The sequence below is a fragment of the Euleptes europaea genome, chromosome 4 (genome assembly GCF_029931775.1).
Source record: "Euleptes europaea isolate rEulEur1 chromosome 4, rEulEur1.hap1, whole genome shotgun sequence".
In the NCBI taxonomy this organism is placed as follows: Eukaryota; Metazoa; Chordata; class Lepidosauria; order Squamata; family Sphaerodactylidae; genus Euleptes; species Euleptes europaea.
In genome coordinates this window covers 64,238,707-64,266,683 of record NC_079315.1, presented here as the reverse complement: position 1 = coordinate 64,266,683, position 27,977 = coordinate 64,238,707, and the positions used below count along the sequence as shown (strand labels likewise).

The following is a 27,977-nucleotide window of genomic DNA, read 5'->3' as shown; positions in this document are numbered from 1 at the left end:
GGGGGGGGGGGAGAAAAGAGATGCACTTGGACACACCGCAGGCTCTAGGTCGGGAGAACTACCCTCCCCCTCCAACTAAGGAAAGTTGCTGCTTCGTTTCCAGCCCAGGCTGGGAGGAAAGAAAACGGGGGTGGGGGAAGAGATGCACTTGGAAACACAGCAGACTCCAGTCCAGGTCGGGAGAACTACCCTGGGGACTTGGGGAGGGAGGCGGACTTGGGTTAGGAGGAGCAACGTACCAACCTACCTCCTCCTCTAGCGACTAGCAAGCCAACAGTGGAGGCCAGCCATGCGCGGCCGCTTTTAAGGAGGCGCTGCCGCTCTGTGTTGGCCTCCATATGGAGGCAAAATTATAGAGCGTCGCCATTTTTTTTTTCTCCTGCTGGAAGTTTTTCAGTAGCGGGCAGAGGAAGCTAATAGTGGAGGGGAGTCCAGGGAAGGGGGGGCGGGGAGTCCAGGGAAGGGGAAGCGAATAGTGGTGGGGAATCCAGGGAAAGCGGTGGGGAGTCCAGGGAAGGGGGGGCTTTGAACCACTCCGCGCTGCCTGCAGGCAGCGCCAAGCCGGGGAGTCCAGGGAAGGGGCGGGGCAACTTACCAGCGCGTGCCCACAGAGATGGCTCGGCGTGCCAAGTCCGGCTCGCGTGCCATAGGTTCGCCAACACGGTTATAGACTAACAAAAATATTTTCTGGCACGGTATGAGCTTTCGTGAGCCACAGCTCACTTCTTCAGATATCTGAAGAAGTGAGCTTTGGCTCACGAAAGCTCATACCCTGCCAGAAAATATTTTCTTCAGATATCTGAAGAAGTGAGCTGTGGCTCACGAAAGCTCATACCCTGCCAGAAAATATTTTTGTTAGTCTTTAAGGTACTGGACTCTTGCTCTTTTCTACTACTGAACCAGGGAGTAATTGCAGAGACTCAATAATAATGATATATAGTAGATATGCAAGTTAGAAAAAATATTTAATATATCTGCTCATTGAAGATGTGAATAAAATAATCTGTACCACTGTTTCATGGGCTACATTAATTTTATTGAAAACTTTTTTGTGTAAATAGCTACCCTTCCTTGGCATTTTGTTTTTGTTGCAGTTTCTGACTTTGAATACACAAAAGCATTGGTTGTTCTAGATATTTTTTATCATTATTTATTTTTTACAATGTTTTCCTCATTTAACATAATTTGCACAACCACAATAATAAATAAAGAGCCTAAGGGTGATTGAAAAAGGGGTGATGAAAGACAGGGTGGAAGACAGATAACGGGTAGAAATTGTAGGGGAGGTGGGGAAGGTGCATAGGGTAAGTAGACAAGTACTTGTGCAAGTATACAAGTGGTGTTGACATGGGTGTAACGACAGCTGTTCTCTTAATAATTAAACATTGTCAGTGACTGGTATATAAAAGGTTAATGAACATGGTAAAGGATTGACACATTAATAAAAATGGTATATGTCAGTTGAGAATCTTAAATGAGAAAGCAGAGAAGGCAAAAACAGAATACACTTGCTTTTCCAAAAATAGTTGGTGATACTCATTCTCTGAAAGTCCTTTTTCCTAACTGAGTATATGGAACCGTAATAGCCACTGTGGGATTCTTGCTGAAATTTTGAGACAGGAGAAGACATTAAATACCTAGAAATTGTGAGGAAGTTATAAAAAGTTTAAATATGCTAAGATTTCCCTTCTTTTTAAGAGGAACTGGAGACACTAGAAAACAGCTGGGTTGTTGAAAGGCTAGGTTTCTCCCTTTCCCACCTACTTTTTCAAATTTTATTCTTCCTGATTTCTGTCTTGTCTTCTGACAGCTCATTGTGCTGATAAATGTGTCCATGGCCGTTGTATTGCTCCAAACACCTGTCAGTGTGAGCCTGGCTGGGGTGGACCCAACTGTTCCAGTGGTAAGTCTACATCTGTTGCTGTCTGTCTTGTGCTCTGTCTGTTCTGTTGCCCTTATTTGCGGGCAGGTTTCAAAAAAATTGTGCCAGGATTCCCTGTTTCCTGCTTGAAGAGTCAACTCTGATTTACATAAAGGTATAGGAAGTCTGTAATGCCGTTTATTTCTGCATTTTCTTCTTTAAATCCCCAAAGTGCCAAGCGTCAGCAGCTGAAAGCTCATTGATTCACTCCTCCACACATAGGGCACTATTGCTAACAGACTGCTTATAAACAGATGATATGTAAAACTGTAATCACAACAAAAATGTTTGGAACAGACCACTGCAAGACATTTTGATTTACGTGACCACAGTCTTGCACACTTGGAAATAATTCCACCAGAACAGTCATCCAATCCTAGAACACTAAAAGCAAGAGGAAACTTTTGGATATACAGACTGAAGTTACAGGTTACCCTGTAGCCTTCATTTGGAGAAAATCTCTCTTGCACTTAAACAGCATATGTCATCTTCTCTCCAGCATTAGGATTCTTAGGACTTTCTGAGTTTCCAGTTTGAATTCCAGCTGTGTTAGTAACAAACACAATTAATTTCAAGCTTATCCCTGTTTTGTCAGTCACCCACTCATGTGTGTGTGTGTGTATGTGTATGGCACATGGCCACCATTTGCTTACTGAATCTTTGTCCATCCTGACTGATTAAGTCTCACTGATTAAATCTGGCTGAAAGGTACTGTTACCTAGCCCCTGGCCCTGTTTTGCATAACACCATTAGCCCAAGGGCTGGAGCTGGCATAATTAAGAGAAGGATCCCATGCCTATGGCCTTAAAGTAAGCTATGACCAGGCCATCTTAAAAAATCGTTTGTCCTTATGGACTTAACTATTGGCCAATTTTAAATTTTCCTCTTTTTTTGGATGAGATGCTTGTGAGAGTGGTGGCAATTCAATTACAGGTGGCTTCTAACATTCGTGTGAGTCAGAAATTGCCTTCGTCACTCTGTGAATCACTTATACTGGACAGGTAATGTTGAATTCATCTTTGCTGGTTCAGTTCCTTTTAGCAATACCATGGAATCTTTCTGCTTTGCTTGACTCAAATGGATTGTGGTGGAAATATTTTTAAAGTGCCTCTGTCTTTCCTGGTAACTAGCTCTCAGAAGGCAGTGCTGGATGGTTGTTGCTTGGTAGGCACCCGGGCACAGTTATACCTAACCTTTGTAGTACCTAGAAGTTAATATGCCCTTCATGGGCTTTGAAAGAACGCCCAGATACTTCAGTTCCTTCAAAACATATCACCCAGGGGCTTAACAGATACTTGCTGTGATGAGCATATAATGGCAGTGCTGTGTCAGCTTCACAAGCTTCCAGTTTGTTTTTGGGCCAGTTTCTGAGTGCTGGTTTTGAAGAAGAAGAAGAGTTGGTTTTTATATGCCAGTTTTCCCTACCACTTAAGGAAGAATCTAACAGGCTTACAATCACATTTCCTCCCCCTCCCCACAACAGACACCCTGTGAGGTAGGTAGGGCTGAGAGAGCTCTAAGAGAGCTGTGACTAGCCCAAGGTCACCCAGCTGGCTTCGTGTGTAGGAGTGGGGAAACAAATCCAGTTCACCAGATTAGCGTCTGCTGCTTATGTGGAGGAGTGGGGAATCAAACCCTGGTCTCCAGATCAGTCTCCCCTGCTCCAAACCACCAGTCTTAACCACTACACCACTCTGGCTCAAAAGCGGTAAACAACATCAAACCAGGATGGCTGAAGAACTACCTCTGGGACCAAATATCACCTGGTGGTCGCCTGTTTTGTGAGTTGTTTGGCAAAGGGCTATGGAATTCTTTGCCCTCTTAAGATTTATCCGGCTCCTTTACTCCTGGGCTTCTGATGCTCTGTTCCTTTAGGGCCTTTGGAATAGTCTGAACTTCTGTGGGCTCAGACACTGGTGGAGAGTTTTTATTGTTGCTGACTTGTCATTTTATTTGCACTGCCACTTATTTTTACCTGATTGTCCTTTCACTTGGTGTTGCATTTCAGTTTTATTTTTTGTGCAAGCAGTGTGCAAGCAATGCACATCATGTTAATTCAGACACTGCAGTAGTTTAGCATTTGGGCAGTAGTTATTGGTACTGAAGGTCCCCAGAACAAAAATAAAATGGGGTTTCTTTTCCCCCCTTTTCTTTGTGGTAGTGTTCTTATCTTGGAGATATTTGCAATATTTATTTAGATTTTTATATTTGTAAAGCCACAGCTGTACAGTGAAGTTGCATACAGTGAAGGATCAGTGGAGTATTTGACTGTAGACCGATAAAATGAAGTTTAATTTTTAAATGGTTTTAAAGAATAAAGTTAACTGAAATAAAAAATTCACTAGTTGTGTTTGAGAGACTGTAGTCCTGTTGTTCGCCATAATAATTTTCTCTTTCTTCCGTTTGTGCTGTTGCTAAAGCCCTTTCTGTTACTGCCTCTTTTGGTTGCTGCTTGCTACTAGTGGAACCGGGTTGAACAGTGCCAATACTGTGCTCTTGCTATGCACAATAGAAGTCATGTGAAAGAGCCCTTGTTGTTGTACCTTGAACTGAGTGGTCCCCTGGGATGTTTATGATCTCTTGTAAAAGTTTTTGTATACGAATCACAGCTAGCTTGAAGTTTTAAAAATTGTTTCGGATTGTTGTTATACTTCAGCAGTGGATTAGAAAGGAAAAGGGCATGTTGTTCACATGCTGGTGAGGCAGGGTTTGGGGAAATAGGTCTGGTCTGGGCTCCCTGGCATGCATCCATGTTTCTCTAGCAGACAAAGGAGAAATGAGACGATGCTTTTATTGGATTGTCCTGCTGCAAATTGAATTATCCACAGTCATTCCAAAACGAGTAACACTTTCAGCCTGCATAATTTCAGCAATGCAGTTTGTTATTGTTTGAGCCATAAGATATGTGTGATTTCCTCATCTCTATTGACAAACAGAACTTTGCAGACTGGTAGTGAAATTCTCATCAGAGTCATGAATGATTGGCTGGTAGGAAACACTTTATATTCTTCTCTGGAATTAGTTCATAGCGTTCATATCATATTACAACTTTTCATATGAATACTCTTTTTTTTTTAAGAAAAAAAAGTTTGGTGTCAAAATAGTTTTTTAGATACCTGAAAACAATAGCTGGAGGACAGGAGACTTTGATTGGGGAAATGGTATAGAGGGAGGGTTAAGTACCCCTGTTCCCATCATTGCCCCAAACAATTTGGAGCCCCCTGCCACATGCTTTTCGGAGTGGTCCAGGTTCACATTTATATAAAATAAAATAATGAAGGGCAGCTAAGAATCTGTCACATTCAACATACACATAATGGACTAGGACTCCATTGGTGTGGCCAACAGAATTGTTGCTTCTTTGCTGTACATGAAGCAAAACTTCTCCTTGGCTTATCCCTCACTATTGTACATCACCTTGCCTTTCCTGTCCTCAGATCTTTTGGTCTGCTGCCCATGGTCTTGATATTGACATGAGGTCATAACTCTGCTTTCTTTCCCTCCTCTTTCTTTTACCAGACTCTGATGTCACATAATGATCTATCACATGCTTGCAGTCAGTGGGTTCTGGACCACTGACATAGAAAGCACAAGTGAAAAGAACCTTGCAGAGCAACTTTGGGCAATCATTTGTTGTGAACTGAAATTGGGTCTGCTCAGATGCCAAAACCTGAGTATTATGGTTCTGCTTGGTAATAAAGAAGAAGCCATATAATATATAATAATAATAAATGGCAGTATGTGATAAGTAATGTGACAGTATGCAATGAACAAATGTATTATAAGTTACTTGTTGCTTTTTTATTATGTCAATAAAGGTGTCTGAATCTGAATCTGATCTATTATAAGTTACATCATTGCAATACTGGAGTTTTTACTTTCTGGAGCCTTAGCAGGCCCAATTGATAATGTCAACCTCCCATAACCATGACTACTCATCTTGTTAAGTATCATGATGAAGATGTAATACACGGAAGATTCTTAACCAACAGTTACCTTAATTGTAACCACAAAAGTACATCACGATGAAGCCTTGAACTGAACTAGCTGCTAGCCAGGATGTAGTAGTTGTTTAACTTCCTGGGAAGGGTCCTAAAGGGCCAGGGGTGGCCAGGAGCAATTTGAGCCAGGTGGGCCTTTTCACTTGGTCTACTCATTGCCACTGTCACCGTGGCCCAAGCCTGAACTGAAAGGCTCCTGTGGTGCTGCCATCTCCAAGGGCTGCTTGGCTATGCTTGCTCCAGGGCTGTTTTAACATCCCAGTCCAACCTCTGCTGTTAGCAAGAGCCAGACTGTAATGGAACTGGAAAGTGAAAGTGCTCTAGCTATGAGCCTGACTTCCATCATATCTGAGAGCCAAACTAGACAGAACATTTGTCATGTGAACTGCACAGGGACTGGCAACCATGTGCCAGCTGCTGTCCTCGTTGAGAATGCCCTCTAAAGGTCCACTGATTCCGGACCAGACTGCAGCACAAGAGGAGGAAGGGCTTCTGCCTTCCTTTCATGTTGTTTTCCTGACCTGAAATGGTGCCATTATTTGCCCCATCGGGCACAAGCAAGCATCAGTTTATGTGCAGCCGCGTAACAGGGCAAATAACACCCCAATGCCATTCTAAGTTGGAAAAATGGCATGGGGGAGGCAGGAACCCCTGCACTGCGGTCCTTACTGGAGTTGTGGCCCTGCCGTACATTTAGAGGGAGTTACCCTGGGGACAGGCAGCTGGTGTATGGCTGCCGGTCCCTTCGAGGATACATGACAAATGTCATATCTAGTTAGGCTCCTAGGATGGCAAGTCAGGAGGGCCAATAAAATACATATCTCTCATTTATTTTCCCTTCCCCCCTGCTGTGTATGTTGTATGCTCTTTCTTAGTTCAGCAGTACCTTGCCTTTTGTACTGATCTTCTTATTCTTTCCATGATTTTACTGAAATCCTTGAGGACAAGACTGCTGTATCAACAGATCCAGGTATTTAGTTTGCTATGAGAGTGGCTTTAAGCACATGTCTTTGTTTTGTCACGGATCTTTATGACTTGAGAAGCTAATAGTAGCATAGTTTCAGAGCATCGTTTTGAGTACAAAATTTAGTGAAGAGTTTTACAGTTTGCCTTACCTTGCTCCAAAAATGGTTGTAGGTGAAAAATGCTACTTTAGGTTTATTTATATTTATCTGACTTGTTTTTGGCAAATATTGTTATGACATATTGGGTATTTTGTGTTGACTGAAGTATATCTTAATAGAACCAGATGGAGCATGATAATATTTGATATAAAAAGATATATGTATACAGAATATTATCTTTTTAGCAAAAGAGCTGACATTAATATGAACTAAATTATGTTACTAAGGGTTTATTGAGTGGACCGAGTAGACAGATCAATGTCATTTGAGCAGACAGAAAACAAGTTGAAACTATCCCTTGCAGCTAGGGCATCAGCACAGCACATTTTCAGGATCACATTGAAAAAAGCTGTAAGAGTATTGATTGGTTTGGTTGTTCCAGAATTTATGAAACCCAGGGTTAGTTACAACTGTAATTAAAGATTGTGGATCTCAAACATATTAGTAAAACAGACTTCAGAAGGCATTTGCATCTCAAGGCATTTTGCTGCATTCTTACTTATTCATTAAAATTCTTATATCCCATTTTTCCTTGTGGCTCAAGGCTCTTTTTCAGAATTTTTTTTTTAAAAGCAGGAACCTGTGAGAAAACTCATGAGGGGAAAATCTCATCTTTACCTCACTGGTCCTCCTGCCTATGCTATCTCTATTTTTCCTCCCCCCCCCCCACATAGCCATTGCAGCTTCTCCTCTTTCCATGCTTCATTCCTTTCCTCTTGACATACCCCTATCTCCCTTTCTTTCAAAATGAAATGCAGTAGCTATTCTGCTTACTTAGGTTATGTTGTCTGTGGTTGCATAGGCAATCCAGAATGGCTGCCAAGATCTTGGCATTTAAAGCATTTAAATTTTTTATTTGTCCTCTCCTTTTTAATGTAAGATTTTTCTGCAAACCTGGGTGTTCTCCCAGGTTTGTCAAAACACCTCCCCTTTCTGTACCTGGTCCCATTGAGTTAGGTTTTTTGATCTACACTTTGGGGCCATGTTCAAATTAGTGTATGCATGTTAGAAATTATAACTTCAGTCAGACATCGAGGTTAGCATGTACACATTCATTGATTTTAATTTGTACAGAACAACTGTTATACTAAAACTCTTATATCTGGAAATACCCTGTGAAAATGTTGTATCTTTATGTCTAAGGCTGCAATCCTGAAGGGGGGAAACTCCTTAGTAGCCATGCATGTTAGGTACCCACTGCCCCTCTAAAGTGATTTAAAAAGGTCTGTCCGGTAATACTGCATGCATTTGTATGTAATATATAGTATAAGTTTCAGATTTATTTTCTGCTGAATCTAGTGGAGAGTAAGTGAATGATGTTATCGGCTCAGTACACTTGGCAGTACATGTGAATCCTATGAGACGATGCCAGTATAAAAGGCAAGTGTCTTGTCCTTATTTATCTTCTATTTCCTTAAGTAAGATGAACTGGTAGTATTTCTTTTAGTCTACAGGGACAAATCAGGGGAAATACAGGTGAGAAAACAAGCTTCATTGCATTTACTTAACACTAAAATTGTTTTCTCACTAAGTTGTGCTTCTTTAAAATTGTTTTCTCACTAATTTTTTATTAAAAAAACAGCTGGTTCTTATTATTTAGTGAAAATGTTTGAAAAAGAAAGAAGAAAAATGAAAACTCAAGCCTGGTATGTCATGTTGAGTCTTCAGGCTTGACAGATCAAAAATAATAAACAAAGCCTCATGTGTATTTTTACTTTCAAGTTCTGCATATTTGTTATGGACATTTTCAGATACAATCATCACACTATCCTGTAGTTCCATTTACCATCAGGAATAGCTGTAAAGTTTGCAAGTTTGCAAGTTCCATACTCACAGTATTTTTCTCACAGGATGGGCAGACTTAGAAGAGAGCAAGAAACAGTATCCCTTGGCACAGTTTCTGTGGGATACACACATGAAGTAGAAACACTGCCAGATTCTCAGAGAAGCTTTAAGTTTTTAATGAACCCTTGAAAGACTGAACTGGATTGACAACTAAAGCAAAAGAATACACTCTGCCAACACAGATGGAAAAATAACCAGAGAGTCAAAGCTGACCTGAACACAAACTAAAAGTCAGATCTTGTTTCCCCCCTCCCCCCTGAACTAGAACAGAACCTGAGCCATTTTTTCAAGTGTCTGTTGGCCACTAAGTGGAACAGACCCTTTTACAAAATCCAACCAGTTTTTCATTCAGTCTCACCTATTTTCCCCCACTGCCCATGCCTTTGGTTCATGCAGGTCCTATGATCCCAAGCACAGCCTTTTTGATGGTCAGAGGGCACACTCTTTTACATTTTTCACTGGTAAAAAAAAGCTGATTGGATCCAGTCCAACCTATAATCTGTTCAAAAATATGACTTAATTAAGAAATGTTGAGGTGATACACTTAAAAGAACAATCCTAGGATCTAAGACTGGCGATCCGCCCTCTCCCGCAGACAGGAATAGCCTCTATTCAAGGTGGATGTGAGTTTGTTTTACCAAGAAAAGGAACCTTTTTTCCCCCTTGAAGAAGAGTTGTTAGCTATGAAGCTGCTAGGACCTCCCAGGAAACTGAGGTTAACCCTTTACCAACTGGGCTGTGGAGAAACGTATTCCCTCTGTACTACAAGAGGGCTGGGGGCAGAAGTGGCGACAGTGGAGGAGTTAAAGGGGGCAGGGCCAGATTGTGTGGGGGCAAGTTCTTAGACAGTGTGTCCTCATTTCATCCCTGTAGGCGGAGGTAGCAGGAGCCGGCTGTACAATTTGGCCCTGAACATGTGGAGCAGGAGCTACTCTGGTGTGCGGCTGGACGGCTACGCCCAGCTGGTACAACAGACCATCCTGTGCCACCAGGTGGGCAAGTGCACCACTGGTTGGATGCCTGCCTGCTTGCCCACAGGGGGGGGGCATCTGGGGCAGCTGCCTGCTTGGGGCTTGGTCGGAACCCTCTCTGGTTCTTTCCCTTCTAAGTCCTGCAAAAGACACGTAGGGCAGGAAAGTGCCGGATCGGGGCGTCACTGGACTGGGCTCCTTCGCCTACAAGCCCCGAGCGGCTTGTCGCTCACTCTGTCTTGTGTTTTCTGCCTTGCCGGAATCTCTCGGGCCCAGCTGGGGATGGCAGAGCTCAAAAGCGAGTCGCTCTACGTGGCAGGCACTCGGAGCCGTCTCCGGTCGTGCCTCTTGGCTAAATGTTTGACCAAATACAGCAGTCTAATTTTTAAGTTGATTTTTATTTTGTATAGCCCGCGAATGATGTTATAAATATCCAAATGGCCCTTGGCAGAAAAAAGGTTTCCCACCCCTGGCATAGTGGGTGCAGCAAACAAGTTGCCACTGAATGGCTGCTGCAGAAGGTGGAGCCAGCCAGAAAATGACTCCTGCAGCTTACCTTCAGATACATAGTAAAGATCCTTGTGCTGTGGTGGCAGCTGATGCCAAAGCAACATTTTTTTAAAAATCTGCACAGCGAATCAGATCTCCAATGGCCAATCAGAAGACTTGATAGGCAAAAGCCCTACCTGTCCCCACCCACTTTCCAAAAACACTTGGCAGTCCCCAGGAAAGGAATTGGAGGGAGCCATGACACCCAGGGGCACCACGATGGAAACTCCTGGGTTAGTGACAGACTAGGATCCGGGAAGCCCAAGTTTTAATCATCTCTCTGCTATGAAAGCATGCTGTGTTACCTTAGACCAGTCACACATTCTCAGCCTAACTTACAGGGTTGTTGTGAGGATAAAATGAAAGATATGTGAATGAGGAGACTGGCAGGGTATAAATGAAGTACAGGTTGAATATCCCTTATCTGGACATACGATATTCAGACTGATCCAAAAACCGGACCTTTTGAGCCGGCATGCAGGCATTATTACTCACTGGCCCTCAGCAGTGCCACTGATGGTTCAATGTACACAAAATTATTTAAAAATATTGTTTAAAATTACATTCAGGCTATATGTATAAAGTATATATAAAACATATATAAAACTTAAATGAAGTTCGTTTTAAACTTGGGTCCCATCTCCAAGATATCTCATTATGTATATGTTAAATTCCAAAATATTCCAAAATACGGAAAGATCCGAAATACAGACCACTTCTGGTCCCATGCAGTCTGGATAAGGGATACTCAAGCTGTAAATAATAAATAAATTTGGTATGCAAGTCTGTCATTGTTTTTCTAATGTACTGTGTGTAGCATTTATGTTGTTCACATTCAATAATATATATTATATTATTGGACTTACAGGTGATGTTTTGTTTGATAAAAGATCTTATGAACAGTAATGGAGGGTTGCTGTTCTCATAAGTAATATAGTGAAAAGATTTATAATTATGTGATCAGGTATTGCTAGAGGGATTTCCCAAAACAGGGGGACAGTAACACCTGGGTCATGTCTGTGTTTGACAGAACCACTAGCTATATTAGTTGGAAAATCACCCATTGCTATCCAGCAATCATCCTAATATGCACGTGGACCATCCTGTTTGGTCTCCAAGCCTGACAAAAGTCAAGATTAATGTAATCCTTACCAGGAATGGATGCTATTGATACTTCCCCCACACCAGATCAGTTTTCTTCTTTCTAAAGCAGAACATCAAATCCAGTGTTTGTCTGCTCGATGTACAGGACAATTAATCTCTTGGTTGTCATAGCAGCCATGAATTGCTGAGCAGCCCCCACCAAGTTGACCTCAGTCTAGATTTGAAATTCCTTGAAACGAAGAGCCTCAGGCTCCTCAGCATCGTACATGAGACTGAGCATGGTACATGAAACACTTTTGTAAACTGCCCTGGGTCCACTAGATGTGGAAAGGCATTCTAGAAATACTTGCTAACATAAAAACGGGAAAGTCCTATGTGCTCTTATTACCCTAGCTACAAAGATAGTTCTGCTGAGCAAAGTACTGTAGAGGGGTCAGAATCCTGATATATGCCAGTAATTCCATCTCTTCACCTGGTGAGCCTATGTTGGTGATGTACCATACATAACTGGAAAAGGCTTACCCCTTCCATTTTATTCAACCATGTTTCAGTAATGGAAGCCAGGTCACCGCCTTCACCCAAGACTAGCTTTTGGATACGATTTATTTTAGTGTGCCTGGCATTAATGAAGAGCAAGGCTTGATGGCAAATTAAAATGATAGCTAGCATCTTCTGACCTTAAAGAAGGAAAATACAGCGTGCCCTGAAAAGTAAAACCATTTTCATCTTACCTACATACTATAACTTCCACTTTATTTATTATTTATTTCAAACATGTATATCCCACCTTTTTGCCAAATTAGGGTCCTCAAGGCAGCAAACAGATCATATAGCATTTTGTACTGCGGTGCCTGAGTCCTCCAGACACCTGAGGTGTTTGATGATTTTGCCCATGTTGAAGTAAAGTTATTGCCATATTTTACAACATCCAGGGTTCTAGTAGAATTAAAAAAATATATTTTCCTTTTCATAGAAATACCAGTTTAAGTTAAGCCATATTCATATTACAGGCAACACATTTTTTTTCTTTTCATCTCAGTTCTGTGTGCTTTGTCCACACTTAATAACCATGTTTATCCAGACTCTTAAGGATACAGAGCTGTGGATTGTCAATGCCACCAACTCACTTCCCCACTAGCTTTGTGAATTACACTAAAAATAATAAAGAATTCTAAAAGCCTTTTTCAGCTACTTTTTTGTTTGATTGTGTGCAGGTAGCAACACAGATCTCCAGATGTCCAGATAAGCTATTCATGCTGACATCAAAATTCCATAAATGAAAACTGCATCAAATAGCTTTAACAACAACTATGCGATAACCACAAACTTATGCAGGGAGAAAGCCCACCACAAATTGCATTGTGATGATAAACCACACTCATAGTTGTGTTTTTAAGGTTTCCTGTAATTATGATTCTTCCTGTTTTTCAGAGCCATCTGTTCTCTTCCTAAACAATTTTCAGTTTTGTCTGCTGAGTTCCTAAATATGTCAAAAGGTTTTGTGAATTGTATTATATGAACGGCATACAATTCCTGTCCTTTTATATCTCTGAACATCACATTTTCCCTCTTCTTCCATTTCATGGATCAGAACGCTTTTACAAAAAAAAACTAAACTTATATTCTTGAATAAAAATCCTTTCTTTACAAACAACAATAATGAAGAATGCCTGATATGCCAGAGGGCAGAAAGCCTACAATGCAACAAATGAAATAGGATAATCATAAAAAGAAAAGATTCTAGAGAAAACACAGATGTGATAGGAAGTGCACTGTACAAAAATGGGCTAAGTATTTCTGGAATACATAGGAAAAATTATTTTCAATGAAAATGATTCATTATTATTTTCAAAAAGATTTTATAATGTATATCTTTCTGTTTATGCATGTTTTTTGCCATACACAATTATTCTTGTTGAGACCTACAGAATTGAATTATAAAATCTTGCATGGGAATGCTTATGTAGACAAACAACAGCACGGTTACTATCAAAAATTACTATTTGAATATGGCTTTAGGCCCAATTTTGGCACTGAAATAATTTCGGTCACTTTAACAAATGACCTGTACCTGGAAAGATGTGGCGTAGTGGTGGTTCTCTGATTTCTCCAGAATATCAGTAGCTTCTGGCACCATCAACCATGGTATCTTTCTGGATTCCTTTGGGATGATGAGGGGGCACCATGCTCCAGCAATTCTATGTATATCTTGGGAACACTTTGGGATCTGGCCTTATTTGGAAGCTTAAGTGGCATTTTTGGGTCAAAGTGCCTTTTGAAACTTTCCTGGGGAGATAGGCCTTGCTACAGTTATTCATGATTTCTTCACATCAAGGTTTGATTACTGTAATGCAGTGATAACACCCCATCCTCAAAATAAAATAAAATAACTGGCTACCTGTCTGTTTCCAGTCCCCTTTTTTCACTCCACATTACCTGTGGATTGGATAATTTGCTACATGTTGGAACACGAAGAATTGAATGAGCACCTAAAGGGGTGGTGGTGTTGGATGTATTTTTTAAAACAGGAGTTACCTGACAATCTTCTGAAGTGAGTATGGGCTTCTACCCTTCAAAGAAAGGTTTTTAAATCCAAATGGGGTTAACATGGGGGTGTCTGAAATATTGTCTGTGAATTGGGTGGAGATGGTTGTGTTAAGGCAATGATTATCAAACTATTTGAACTTACAGTACCTTCCAGAAACCAGTTTTAAAGCAAAGCGTTGTTGCTTTTCTCCATCCCAACATAAAACGCCAGAAACCTCACATCCATCAATACTGACAAGTTTAATTTTTATTTTTAGATACATAGGTGTGTGTCGACACATATATACATGTGAATACATCCATAAAGAATTGCAGTTATAAATTTAAAAAACTACCAATAGTTAGAATCCAATCACTGCAACTAATGCACTTTACCCCCTTCTCTCTGTATACATATATGTATGTGTGTGTGTGTATACAAATATATATATATATATATATATATATATATATATATATATATACACACACACACACACACACACACACACACACACACACATATATATATACACGCACTTCACTTATACCCCACCTTTCTCCCCAATGGGAACCCAAAGCGGCTTTCATTGTTCTCACCTCCATTTTATCCTCACAACAACCCTGTTTGGTAGGTTGAGAGTGTGTGACTGGCCCAAGGTCATCCAGTGAGCTTCCACGGCAAAATGGGGATTCGAACTTGGGGCCTTCCAAATCCTAGTCTGACACTCTAACCACTACACCATACTGGTTCTCTCATTATATAACCATTTTTAATGCTATTTCAAATAAAATCCAATACCACTGAAAATAAGACCAGATTCTCTTACGCGTGATCTCATATCAATGTTTTTAAACTTCAGTAAAGAATAAAACCTTCTGTCAGGTATTGACAATTTAAGAAAAAGTATCAATTACATATTTGAAATATATACAAATATTGGTAACTGGAATCCATAACCTTCCTGCTTCAATACAAAACTAGCATCCGTTTTGTAAGCAGTACATTGCAAATAAAAACTCCAGCCAGTTTTCGATATACGAAATCACTGGTCAGCTTTAATCAAAGAAACTGGTTTAATCACAGAGTTTGGGGTGAATCTTAGAGCGTTGCCTTAATGCAATGATTTCACTTCCACACGATGCCAACAAGCTTGTCTCCACCCCAAAAAAGCTTCTGCCAGGGTGCCAACTATGGCTGGCAACCGTAGAGTGGCCTCCCAGGTTAGGTTGAGGCACAGGAAGAGGGTTTCTTCCACAAGACAACTTGACCTCTGTGGAACCAGAGCATCTTGGCTCACCTGGAAATGCTGTCCCTCTCCTCCCTGCACCCCAGCCGCCTTCCCTGTGGACAGAATTGGGTATGTGGCTTGGGTGGTGGAGCTATTTGCTGCAGTGTGTGTCACTGGGTTTGAGAGAACCCTGGTACAAGGCCTTGACTGACATGTGGGCAGAACATTACCATGTAAAGGGGGGGGGATGGCTGGATGTTCATCTGGATATCTTTAAAACAACCAACATTATTGATTGCATATAACACGTAGAATAAGGAACCTAAGGGCAGCTATAATTGCTTAACTTTTTTGTACATTTTCCTCTGAAATGCTCATTGGCTCCATCTGGTAACCTTATTCTGTTCTCATTAAATGCTATTCTTTGGAATAGAATGTAACTGCATATACTCATGGTGACACTTGTAAGGAATATTCTTAGATTCATTCAGACTTCTATTTTTGTCACATTGTCAAGAGATGTGAACAAAAAGAAGAAAAAGGGGGACAAATATCTCCAATGATCATGACATGTTCATATTGGATGATACATTACCCGTAATGAACTCTCTCTCTCTCTCTCTCTCTCTCTCTCTCTCTCTCTCTCTCTCTCTCTCTCTCTCTCTCTCTCTCTCTCTCTCTCTCTCTCTCTCTCTCTCCCTCCCTCCCTCCCTCCCTCCCTCCCTCCCTCCCTCCCTCCCTCCCTCCTTCGTACTGCTTCTTAACTTATTAATGAACTCAAAAACTTAAAACCATCACAAATCCACATAGGCTAGGGTTGCCAACTGCCAGGTAGTATAGAAAAGAACACCTCGTGCTCAAATAGGAAGTTAATGAAACACAAACCAAGCACTGATGGCACAATGTAAATGCAATAAGATTTCCTTTATCTAAATAATAAATATAACAACTTACAACTCAACCCGACACTCTGTCATAATTACAGAACATGAAATACACAAAAGGCGAGGCGGCTGCAATCCGGAGATCAGTCAGCTTCTCCTAAGAGAGCACAAAAATCCGAAGTGGATATCAGGATCCAAGTCGTTCTAATGATGTATGGGCTCTTCCAAATTAGGATGTTGTAGAAAGACTAGTTCAGTCTCTGGCCGCATAAATAAGTATTACTTTATCCCGAGATGGGAAACCGGTAAGACCCATTTCGCCGTGGCTTTATCCATCGGGAAAGTAACAGCATGAGATGGCGCCTATCTCTATAAGGTGATACAATATAATTACAAAGGTTGACAATCTATACACAATTATTCCAAAATAAGGCAAGGAAAAAGAATGTTACATACCATTGCTGGAAAGCTTTTAGCATACAGATTGTAGGATGGCTTCTACCAATCTTACAATAACACTAAGCTAACCCCGTTTTATGCACAGTAATTGGCAACAGGTGTTAATACAAGAAATCACAGAAAACAGTCTTAAAGGAACATACTATTACTGCCTGAAACATGTTCTTTTATGAAACTATTCAAACAAAGCACAAGCCAACGACCAATCACGGTTAAGGCTACAGTGTTATAAAAAACAACTTAAATCAGAAGCAGAATTTAAACCATAAGGAATAATGGTGTTAAAAAGAAATATGAAGCGTGATTCAGCTTGAGAAAGAATTCTATCAATATTTTGTTTGGTATAAGGTCTGGGTTTGTACTGCCAAATTACAAAAAATTGTATATCATTTTCAGAATGATGTACTGCTTGATAATGGGAAACGAGGGGAGCCTCAACCACGTTATTTTTTATTCTGGATTTATGCTCACCTACTCTAAGGCGGATAGGGCGTCTTGTTTTGCCCACGTACAAAAATCCACAGGGGCACCGGACGAGGTAAATAACATTCTTACTGGCACAATTTGAAAACTGTTTAAGTTTGAAAACAAAATTAGTGTTGGTATTTTTAAATTCTTTTACTGGCATAGAGTATTGACACATGTTGCATTCTCCGCATCGAAAATGACCTAAAGGTAAGTTAGAGGTAGGTAATGGTAAGGTGTCTGTATGAGTAAGGTAGTCCCTAAGAGATCTAGTCTTACGATAGCCAAAACGGGGTGGTATCTGGCAGCCTGGCAACTCGCGTACTAAGTGCCAATGTTTGGTTATTATGGTCTGTATATCTCTTGTATATTGATTATATTCCAAAGAGGAGGTGATGCCAGTGTGTGTGTACTTGTGCTGTGTTACTAGTAATTGGGAACGGTCCTTTGTATCAGCTCTAATTCTGGCATTATGTATGATTTGCTGCGGGTATCCTCTAGTCAAAAGTGTCTGAGAAAGACCTATTGCAGCTGAAGCGTAGTGAGAGTGTGAGGTGGAGTTCCTTTTTAATCTTAAGAACTGCCCATAAGGTAGGTTCTTGCGCAAATGCAATGGATGGAATGATTGAAAATGTAAAAGTGCCCCTTTATCTGTAGTTTTTTTGTATGGAGTAACTGAAAGTTTTTTATGTTCATCAATAACCACAGTCAGATCCTGACTGGAATACAATCAATATACAAGAGATATACAGACCATAATAACCAAACATTGGCACTTAGTACGCGAGTTGCCAGGCTGCCAGATACCACCCCGTTTTGGCTATCGTAAGACTAGATCTCTTAGGGACTACCTTACTCATACAGACACCTTACCATTACCTACCTCTAACTTACCTTTAGGTCATTTTCGATGCGGAGAATGCAACATGTGTCAATACTCTATGCCAGTAAAAGAATTTAAAAATACCAACACTAATTTTGTTTTCAAACTTAAACAGTTTTCAAATTGTGCCAGTAAGAATGTTATTTACCTCGTCCGGTGCCCCTGTGGATTTTTGTACGTGGGCAAAACAAGACGCCCTATCCGCCTTAGAGTAGGTGAGCATAAATCCAGAATAAAAAATAACGTGGTTGAGGCTCCCCTCGTTTCCCATTATCAAGCAGTACATCATTCTGAAAATGATATACAATTTTTTGTAATTTGGCAGTACAAACCCAGACCTTATACCAAACAAAATATTGATAGAATTCTTTCTCAAGCTGAATCACGCTTCATATTTCTTTTTAACACCATTATTCCTTATGGTTTAAATTCTGCTTCTGATTTAAGTTGTTTTTTATAACACTGTAGCCTTAACCGTGATTGGTCGTTGGCTTGTGCTTTGTTTGATAAAATAGTTTCATAAAAGAACATGTTTCAGGCAGTAATAGTATGTTCCTTTAAGACTGTTTTCTGTGATTTCTTGTATTAACACCTGTTGCCAATTACTGTGCATAAAACGGGGTTAGCTTAGTGTTATTGTAAGATTGGTAGAAGCCATCCTACAATCTGTATGCTAAAAGCTTTCCAGCAATGGTATGTAACATTCTTTTTCCTTGCCTTATTTTGGAATAATTGTGTATAGATTGTCAACCTTTGTAATTATATTGTATCACCTTATAGAGATAGGCGCCATCTCATGCTGTTACTTTCCCGATGGATAAAGCCACGGCGAAATGGGTCTTACCGGTTTCCCATCTCGGGATAAAGTAATACTTATTTATGCGGCCAGAGACTGAACTAGTCTTTCTACAACATCCTAATTTGGAAGAGCCCATACATCATTAGAACGACTTGGATCCTGATATCCACTTCGGATTTTTGTGCTCTCTTAGGAGAAGCTGACTGATCTCCGGATTGCAGCCGCCTCGCCTTTTGTGTATTTCATGTTCTGTAATTATGACAGAGTGTCGGGTTGAGTTGTAAGTTGTTATATTTATTATTTAGATAAAGGAAATCTTATTGCATTTACATTGTGCCATCAGTGCTTGGTTTGTGTTTCATTAACTGCCAGGTAGTAGCAGGAGATCTCCTGCTAATTCAACTGATCTCCAGCCAGTAGAGATCAGATCATCTGGAGAAAAATGGCCGCTTTGGCAACTGAACTCTGGCATTGAAGTCCCTCCCCAAACCCCACCCTCCTCAGGCTTCGCCCCCAAAATCTCCCGCCGGTGGCAAAGAGGGACCTGGCAACCCTAACATAGGCAGACATAAAATAGTTTCATATTTCACACAATAGAAAATTTCAGACTCCCTCACTGGACCGTTTATAAAGGGGTGCAAATTTTGAAAACCAACTACACAGAATAGCATAATAATAATGTGCATTAAAGTTCAATGGTTTTATTATTTTATTTTATTAGGTTTCTACCCCACCCTTTCCTGGCACAAGCCAGACTCAGGGAGGCTAAAAAAAATCATAATACAATAATTGATACATTAAGAACAAATCATAAACACACACATACTTATACACATACACACACATTATAAAAACCTTGAAATCCAAATTAACTAAACGTGTCCTAATGATGATTCCCTCATTATGCCAGATTTAAATGGGGGAATTGTTCTTTAATAGGATGAAATTGGTCCTAGAGGGTAATAGCACAAGACCTATAAAACAAGAAGGAAGCATCATATTTGTCAGTCTGACCCATCTGATACAGTAGGGTCCAGCAAAGAGAGGAAAGGAAAAAGAAAATAAGGGTGGAAATAAGGAATAGGAAGGAAAGGAGCAGTGATTGTATATGCGCTCTCTGAGGGCTTCCTGTAAGGACCCGCGCTGCTGCTTTCTGGACCAGTTGCAGTTTCCAGAGCAACTTCAAGGGTAGTTCTACGTAAAGCGAGTTAAACTAGTCTAATCTGGAGGCAACCGTTGTGTGGATCACTGTGGCTAGGTCAGGGAAGGATAGCTGCCAGAGTTGGCAAAGGTGGAAAAACTCCGTCCTGGCAGTATTTGTGACCTGGGCCTCCATGGAGAAGGAAGTATAAATGTAAAACACACAAATTTCAATCTTCAAATATGCATAAATCCCAAGAATGATGCCCACTGATATGACAACAGGGCCTTTGTAGTTTGACCCCTGAAGGAGGAGTTTATAGTCTGGGATTATTTCTGTCCATGAAATTGTCATTCGGCATTGAGCTTCAGAGAGCATACATAATTTCCCTTTTATTACAGTTGATGGTATTGTCTTACAGTTTTACGCATTTTAATAGTGTCTGTACAACGTAACATTCTTATTCTCAAATATATCTCAAAGTGATATCTCACTTGAGATATCAAAAATTAAATGCTTCTGTCCTTGAATATGTACTGTGGAGGACTAAAGCAATGTTGCTCCCAAATGATCTGAATGTGCAAGTAAAAAATTGCAAATGGAAATTTAACAAAATAGTTTTATTTGCTGAGACTAGACTGTGCACTATTTATAATAGCACATAGCACACATATGGATACACTGGTTCATACACTAACCATGTCCTGGAAATACACAGTATGAAATACTGTTTATTTCATATGCCCTACTTCCAAACTGGTGACAAGTTTCAACAGCATCTGTACCACCAAGGTTTGATTTCCTTTGGATTGGGTGATAGGCTACTGACCTGCATAACTCAACTGTGAATCTTCCAATGGAGCTGCATTTGTTCAATGGGGGAAATATACGATTTACAATATAGTTCCTGTATGTTTTTCAAGCAAGGCAAATAGCTGCTTAGGGCTTTGTGGAGATTTTAATTGTAAAAAAAAACATGGGAGAAAACAGTGATCCCCCAAGCAGTGCAGCCAGTTACTACTCTTCCATTTGCTGTCAGCCTTTTAAAAAGGAACATGGAAGATCTGACCCATTTGCATATCTTGCCCCATTTTTTTCCATTACCTTCAGTGGTGATAATTAGAAATAAGGCCACTGAAAAACATAGGGATATGTTTGTGCGTGTACATGTGCATGGACACACAATCACTACAGTTTGCATTGTCTGAGGTGACATGGTTGTGCAAATCACAGCAGCTGCATTTCTACCCCACACATGAAAGGCCCACTTCTTACAACCATCAGTTTTGTGAGATTCTGGCTGGGTTCCAACCCTTTTGGCCACCTTTCAGTGAAAAAAACTGAAACAAGGTGGAGTACATACATACACTGTGAACACTACTGGTGGGCTGACAGGCAGTCCATTTATTTGTTCTTTCCATAGTAGGAGATGCTAATAAGCAGATATTCAAACTATTCTTAATAGTTTGTTTATTTTGTTCCCCCGTTTTTGTTGTTGTTTTTTTTTACAAAAGTGCCCCTCCCAAATGGCTTTCAGAACGTAAGCATCATAATGAAATAGAAATGCAATTCAACTCATAAATTCATTGACTTGCACATTATACAAAGGGTGTGTGTGTGTGTGTGTGAATGTCAGCAATGTCCTAAGTTTGCAGACGTCCTCTTTCATTATTCTCTTTACAGGTACAGGAAATTAATAAAAGGGGGTCATTTTGTGGTTTATTAGAAACTAGGATATATCAAAACACAACCTTTGGGAAGAGGGAGTATAGGGGAAGGAGCATATAAGTTTAGCATCTACTCCAGATTTCTGTCCAAGTAGAGTCCTAGGGGCAAAATATATGAACAGGCCTTCTATTTGGTCTCTATTCTGGACTCAAATCTAGGCATTTTTAAGTGTTATTTTGTTATGACTTTCTGGAAAAGGCTCTAAAATATGCTTTATTTGTTTGTATATTTTTCATCTTACTTTGCAGATTCATTTTATTTTGCAGTGCATTCTATTGTCTTATTTTAAGGTCTATGTTTTGACCCAAAGTATAGCACTATTAGTAGATGCAGAAGTACATCTCTAACGTCTTTGCTTTTTGGTTCAGCTTGGTAGATGCACTCTATAACATCTATTGTAAACCCCCCCTCCAGTGTCTGACCTTGGAACAGACATGGCAATACTGGTGTATAGTCCAATTAAACCCCACTGTAACCTAAGGATAGTCATTAACTCAAAGACTGCATGTTTTTTAGCCCATTAACAACTGTATAGCTTCCATGAGGTTTTTTTTCTGTGTTTTTATCACTAAACAGAAGCAATGAGATGAATCAGTGTTCCATCTACATCATCTGCAAACATACTTCTGTGGAACCTTTTTAAGGATAATAGTATTTCAGTGCAATATTGCTCATATTCTATGCAGGAACTTTTGTTGACAGATCTTTTCAGTTTCCTGAGACCTTTCAAATTAGAGGTCAGTCAATATTTGGCAGGAAACTATGTGATTAATTTGTCTTGAAGAATAATTTTATTTGTTCCCATTAATCATGTAGGCATTTTACAGCAATAGCCATATGTCAAGGTTAGATAAAATATGCTGACAGACTTCTAGTGTATTTACTGAAGTCACATCTCTTGAATTTCATTAAGCGTTCAAGTTAGAAATACTCTGGAAGTACTAAACACCTAAATGCCTGATAATTTATTTTCTTTTTTTTGCAGAAAAAAGTTTATTAATATGCTATAGTATATACATAGGCATTGACACTGACAATTTCAATTAGATTGTCATTGTCCTAGTAATTTCAGTTGTATGGAGTTAGATAAATTTATTTTCTTAGTTTCATTTAAAGGTAGCTTATGTAATCAAAACCATAGTTTAAAATATAATTGCAATATACAGAATGAAAGATTAAAAATCATGTTTTCCTGTCAGTAAAGATGTTTTCTCGATCTACCATTAAAAAGCAAGTACAGTAATCTACAAATGTGCTACAAATAAAAATAACTGCTAGAAAAAAAAGATCAGAAGTCTGCCAGTAATGGTGCCCTCTGTACATTTTTCTGATACGTCATAAATCTGATAGAATTAAGTAAAATACATGAAACTGCATTGAAGAAGTGGCACTTGGTGAATGGAAGGCCCCTCTAAATGGGAGCATTGTGAGCACATTAAGAGAAAGTTCTGCATCACCTATGGCAACCCTATGCATCACCTATGGCGACCCTATGAATCAATGTCCTCCAAAATGTCCTATCATTAACAGCCTTGCTTAGGTCTTCAAACTGAGGGCCGTAGCTTCATATACAGAATCAATCCATCTCATGTTGGATCTTCCTCTTTTTTCTGCTGCCTTTGATTTTTCCTAGTATTATTGTCTTTTCTAGTGACTCTTGCCTTCTCATAATGTGTCCAAAGTACAATAGCCTCAGTTTAGTAATTTTATCTTCTAGGGACAATTCAGGCTTGATTTGATCCAGAACCCACCTTTTTTTTTTTGCGATGCACAGTATCCGTAACATTTTCTTCCTATACCGTGTTTTAAAGGATGTACTTTCTTCCTGTTAGCTTTCTTAATTGTCCAGCTTTCACACCCATACATAGTAATAGTGAATGCTATGGCGTTAATTAACTTGATCTTGGTTGCCAGTGACACATCCTTACACTTAAGAATCTTGCTCCTTCATGGTTGCCCTTCCCAATCTCAATCTCCTTCTGATTTCTTGGTTGCGGTCTCCCTTTTGGTTGTTGATGGAGCCAAGGAATAGGAAGTCTTAAACAATTTCAATCTCATTGTCCACCTTAAAGTTAAGTAATTCTCCTGTAGTCATTATTTTTGTCTTCTTGATGTTCAGCTGTAGCCTGCTTTGGCACTTTTCCTTTAACTTTCAGCAGTAGTAATTTCAAGTCTTTGCTATTTCAAATGTTTCCAATAGATGTGACAAATATCTCAGATCTCTGTCAGTCTGTAAAAGAAGACTGTGTATAAACAGCTGTAGTTTGGATCAGGGCTATGTGGGAAGGGAACTGAGGGTTTAACTCTTCAAGCCCCTCTTGATCTTGCTAATTGAAGCTGGGCTTCTTGAACTTTTAATGGTGGTTTTAATGGGGAAGAATGTGAACTATGTTCCAATTATCAACACTAAGCAGGAGCTGGAAGAGTTAATTGTCTTCCCTTCCTGTGTAGCTACAGTTTCTATAGCAGTTATTTCGCAACAGTCAGTTTCTTATTTAGAGGCTGATGGAGATTCATTATCTTTGCCATTTCTGTTGTGGTTTGAGAACTGGAATAAAATAAGTACCTGGCTAAGAGTTAGGTTATGTTTCATACATAATAATTTCCACTATGGTGAGGAACTATTCCTTTCCTTTTATCCAATAAAAGCTCTTTGATACATTGATTTTGAGCAGTGAATAGTTGTTGTTAATCACTTATCACCCAATAGAAAAAAGGAGTAATTTTTTTTGTTGCAACTGCTAGCATTCTTTTTGGATCCCTGTCAGCAAGTAGATATGTGACTAGGTCATAAGAATATATATCAGAATGAACTGGCAAACACAGTGAAATATAGTGCCTCCTGAGATTAGCATACAAAGGATTCTCCAAAAGAATATGTGCAATTGTGTCAATCTTACTTAAGGGACAGGGGCAGATACGTTCCAAATAAGGTAAACGTATGAACCTTCCCTTCATAACTGCTGAGGAGTGAATGTTTAGGATCCAACATAGGGTATTTTAAAATACATCAGATTTGATGTATTGCAGTCACTGAGGAAATGTTCTTAGACAGGATAATGTCTGTATCCACTTGTAGGATAAACTAGGAATAAGCCATGGTTTAGAATCCTGGTTGCAGAGGAAAAACACACTCCATTTGTCCAAGTGCCTGCATTCGAATAACAAGATGAACTGAAGACTTCTGAAGCCACAATGTCTTCAGTCATGCTCTATGAAGGGTGGGGGGAGAATGCATGAATACCGCAGCAACCCAGGTTTCTGTCCATCCTGGACAAATGTCTCTTGTTCAGGACATCTGAATGCATCCTCTCTCTGTGCCAGTGAAATTTGTATGTGAAGTGGCCCTGATTCATTGTTGATTCATTACCAAAGTGTCTGTGAAGCTGGAAATCTTGTCAGTGAGCATCTGCTTTATAATTTAGAGGAAACTCCACCAGACAGAATGTGATGAGCACATCAGGGAAGTAATCAATTATCTTCGTTTATTCAAAATCTGCCTCTTGCAAATGAAGTAATTTAAGTTCAGATACACACAAAAGATAGACCTAGCATACAACTCGAACACTAAGAGACAATATCATATCAGGAATATGATCTGTCCTTTGAAAAATGTGTTGGATTCAAGTTTTATAAAGCTTCACAGGCAAAGTGGAGAGAATTTGTGTAAGCCAGTCTGTATACTGTATACTGCATTAATACCACAGCCAGTGTGCAGTAGCAGAAGTTTCTTGTGGGTGACTTTGAGAATGATTAAGCTGTCTCGCCAAACATCTGCATGACCACTGGTGGGTTACATTTAATATCTTGGTTTGAGCCGTTGGGAGCTGGAAAATCTGAGCCAGGACAGTTGTTTTCTTATGCTGCAGTTCACTACATTTAGAAGTATAGGAGGAAATTTGTCCCTTGTGAAAATCCATGTCTGAGATTAATATTGTCCATTTTATTTCACAGAACAGTCTGATGGTCACTTTTTAGATTCTTGTGTTCTCCATGGTGGTTTGTCCAGACATTCCAAGACATCTGTGCTCATTTTAATTTGCCCATGGGGATTGGCTGACACAGCTATGTTCACTTGAAAGGAGATTGCAATCTGAATATTCTAGGAGGTGTTAAGCAAAATTAATCTGATGATCTTTTCTTCAGTCTTCAGGGAACATGAATCTGTCTGACATACATATCTAGTAGATATATATCAACACTATTAGCTTTCTAAGAAGATGGTAAAGACTGATTCAGCATAAACATAAGGCTTCCTCTTCCATTCTGATGCATTTAAAGTGCTTTGATATAGCAGCTTTTGAGAGTAACATGATAACTAATTATTGTGTAGCCAAACTAGAAACAAAACTAGTGCTTGCGTAAGCTTGTCATATGCAGCAAGATCCTTTCTAATATATGTTATTTTTGCCATATATAAACACAAAGATATTTGTATTTACACTGGATATTATAATTCCATTAGATAAGAATCCTGTTCAATAAGAAACTGCCACATCAAAGTAATCTATAATCTTCTAAAACATCTAGGTTATCAATCATATAAATAGGAAATTATCCTTAAAATAGCCTAACCCTTTTTTTTATTTGCGTAGTCTGAACGATCTTTCATCAGAGTAATTTTTACCCTGTGGGGATGTCTTGCGTTCTTTTTGTCTCTTCTAAGAAAGTAGGTCTGTTCTCTGCCTGACTGCTCTGCCTCGGGAGAAGGTTATGAGAACAATAGTTGTCAATCACTAAGGAGGTTCAGTGTGTATGATCAGCAAGTAGCTTCTCTGGAATTTTGCCATGGCACTGTTGTTATCAGTAAATCATAAAAATAAAAAGCAGATGCTGTGAGCACATATTTAGCAAATTCCTGGTGAACTCCATATGACCTTTTTATAGGTTACTTATAGGTCTTCCACTGCTTATCTCTGCTTAATATTTTCTCTTGGAAGAAAAAGCACAAGAGGTTTTGGAAATTTATCTGTTAGGCTTTCTTTGATACTTCGTAAATACAAATAACATTTTTTTGCCAGTCTTCCATACATGTAGCTCGCACACACTGAAAGATTGCTGTTATAGAGTAGTGGAGGGGTGCAGGAAGCATTTTTAGGGAATGCAAGGCCATGTGCACTTCCACCAGTCCTGTCCTGTCCATCCTTTGTGCTTTGTCCGGAAGTACAATAATAGACTGGATTGGGATAAGGGAAGTGTCCAAAACCTTCCGTAATAACCTCGTGTGGTAGCTGAGAGAGAGAGATGCAAAGGAAGGAAATTGCTTAGTAGTCATCTAGTGGTCTTCCTTCCATTCATGGATACTGTGGACTGTGCCCACAATAGGATGGATTGAAACCCAATGAGTGTAGATAATAACAGGAAACTTTGAACCCTAGTATTATTGAAGATTATACAGTATAGCATCATGTCCCCAAATGGAAACATAATGATGTTTCATGTTTGAAATGATTGCTGTTTCTTTCAGTGCATTCATTCTTATGTGCCTTTAAGTTGTTTACGTTTTTATCCATGTGTCAAGCAGTAAATTAACTATAGTCCAGTCCCACCTTGTTCTCTTTAGTTCCATTTGACTCAGTGACCATTTTGTCTTAGAACTGCACTTAAAGACACCAAATAAATTGGGATGCTTTCTCCTATAGATGACATTTTTTTTGTTTCTAACGTATTGCATTTTTGTGTTGCATTATTTGTTTCATTAAACAATTAGGCAAGATAAAAAAAAGGTAAAATTTATGAAAGTTTATATAATTATGTTGATAGATCAGTGGTTGACTTAGTATAGGGCAGATTTATGGGTGTTCAGAGGTGTAGAGAGGAGTTTCCAGGTAATTAACAATGCAATCCTAAACAGAGTCCAGTGGATTTAGAAAGATATAACTCTGTTCAGGATTGTACTGTAAACCTATAAAGTAGACAAACATAGGCACAATACAGTAAAAACTGAGAGTTAGATACCATCAGAGAGATCCGGTCATGCAAGAGAAAGCAATTTTCACCAGTTCTCCCTTCCTGCAACAGTCCTCCAAGTCCCCATTCAAGTTCTTCCTGGGATGGTCCCGATCCCTCTGGAACACCATTTCAGGGGCATTTCAGGCTGCTGTGGGAAGGGTATGCAGAAAAGTCACGCTTTTGGTGGGATTCAACCCACTGATTTTTGTTTTTAGTCCCACAGATTGGTAGCCCCACAATTGACAGATTGATAGTGTACTTGTTAAGAGTAGTGGACTCTAATCTAGAGAACCGGGTTTGTTTCTCCACCTCCACACATGAAGCCTGCTGGGTGACCTTGAGCCAGTCACAGTTCTCTCAGAACTCTCTCAGCCTCACCTACCTCAAAAGGTG

General features: G+C 39.7%; 1 protein-coding gene across 3 annotated transcripts in view; it reads left to right on the top strand.

The window, feature by feature from the left end:
- The window catches only part of MEGF10 (multiple EGF like domains 10), a 112,317-nt gene that overhangs the window by 8,998 nt on the left and 75,342 nt on the right, over positions 1-27,977 (top strand). For all 3 annotated transcript variants that reach the window (XM_056848323.1, XM_056848322.1, XM_056848321.1), the window contains exon 4: positions 1,811-1,903. In XM_056848323.1, coding sequence (XP_056704301.1) covers positions 1,811-1,903 — 93 coding nt within the window. The remainder of the gene's footprint in view (positions 1-1,810; positions 1,904-27,977) is intronic.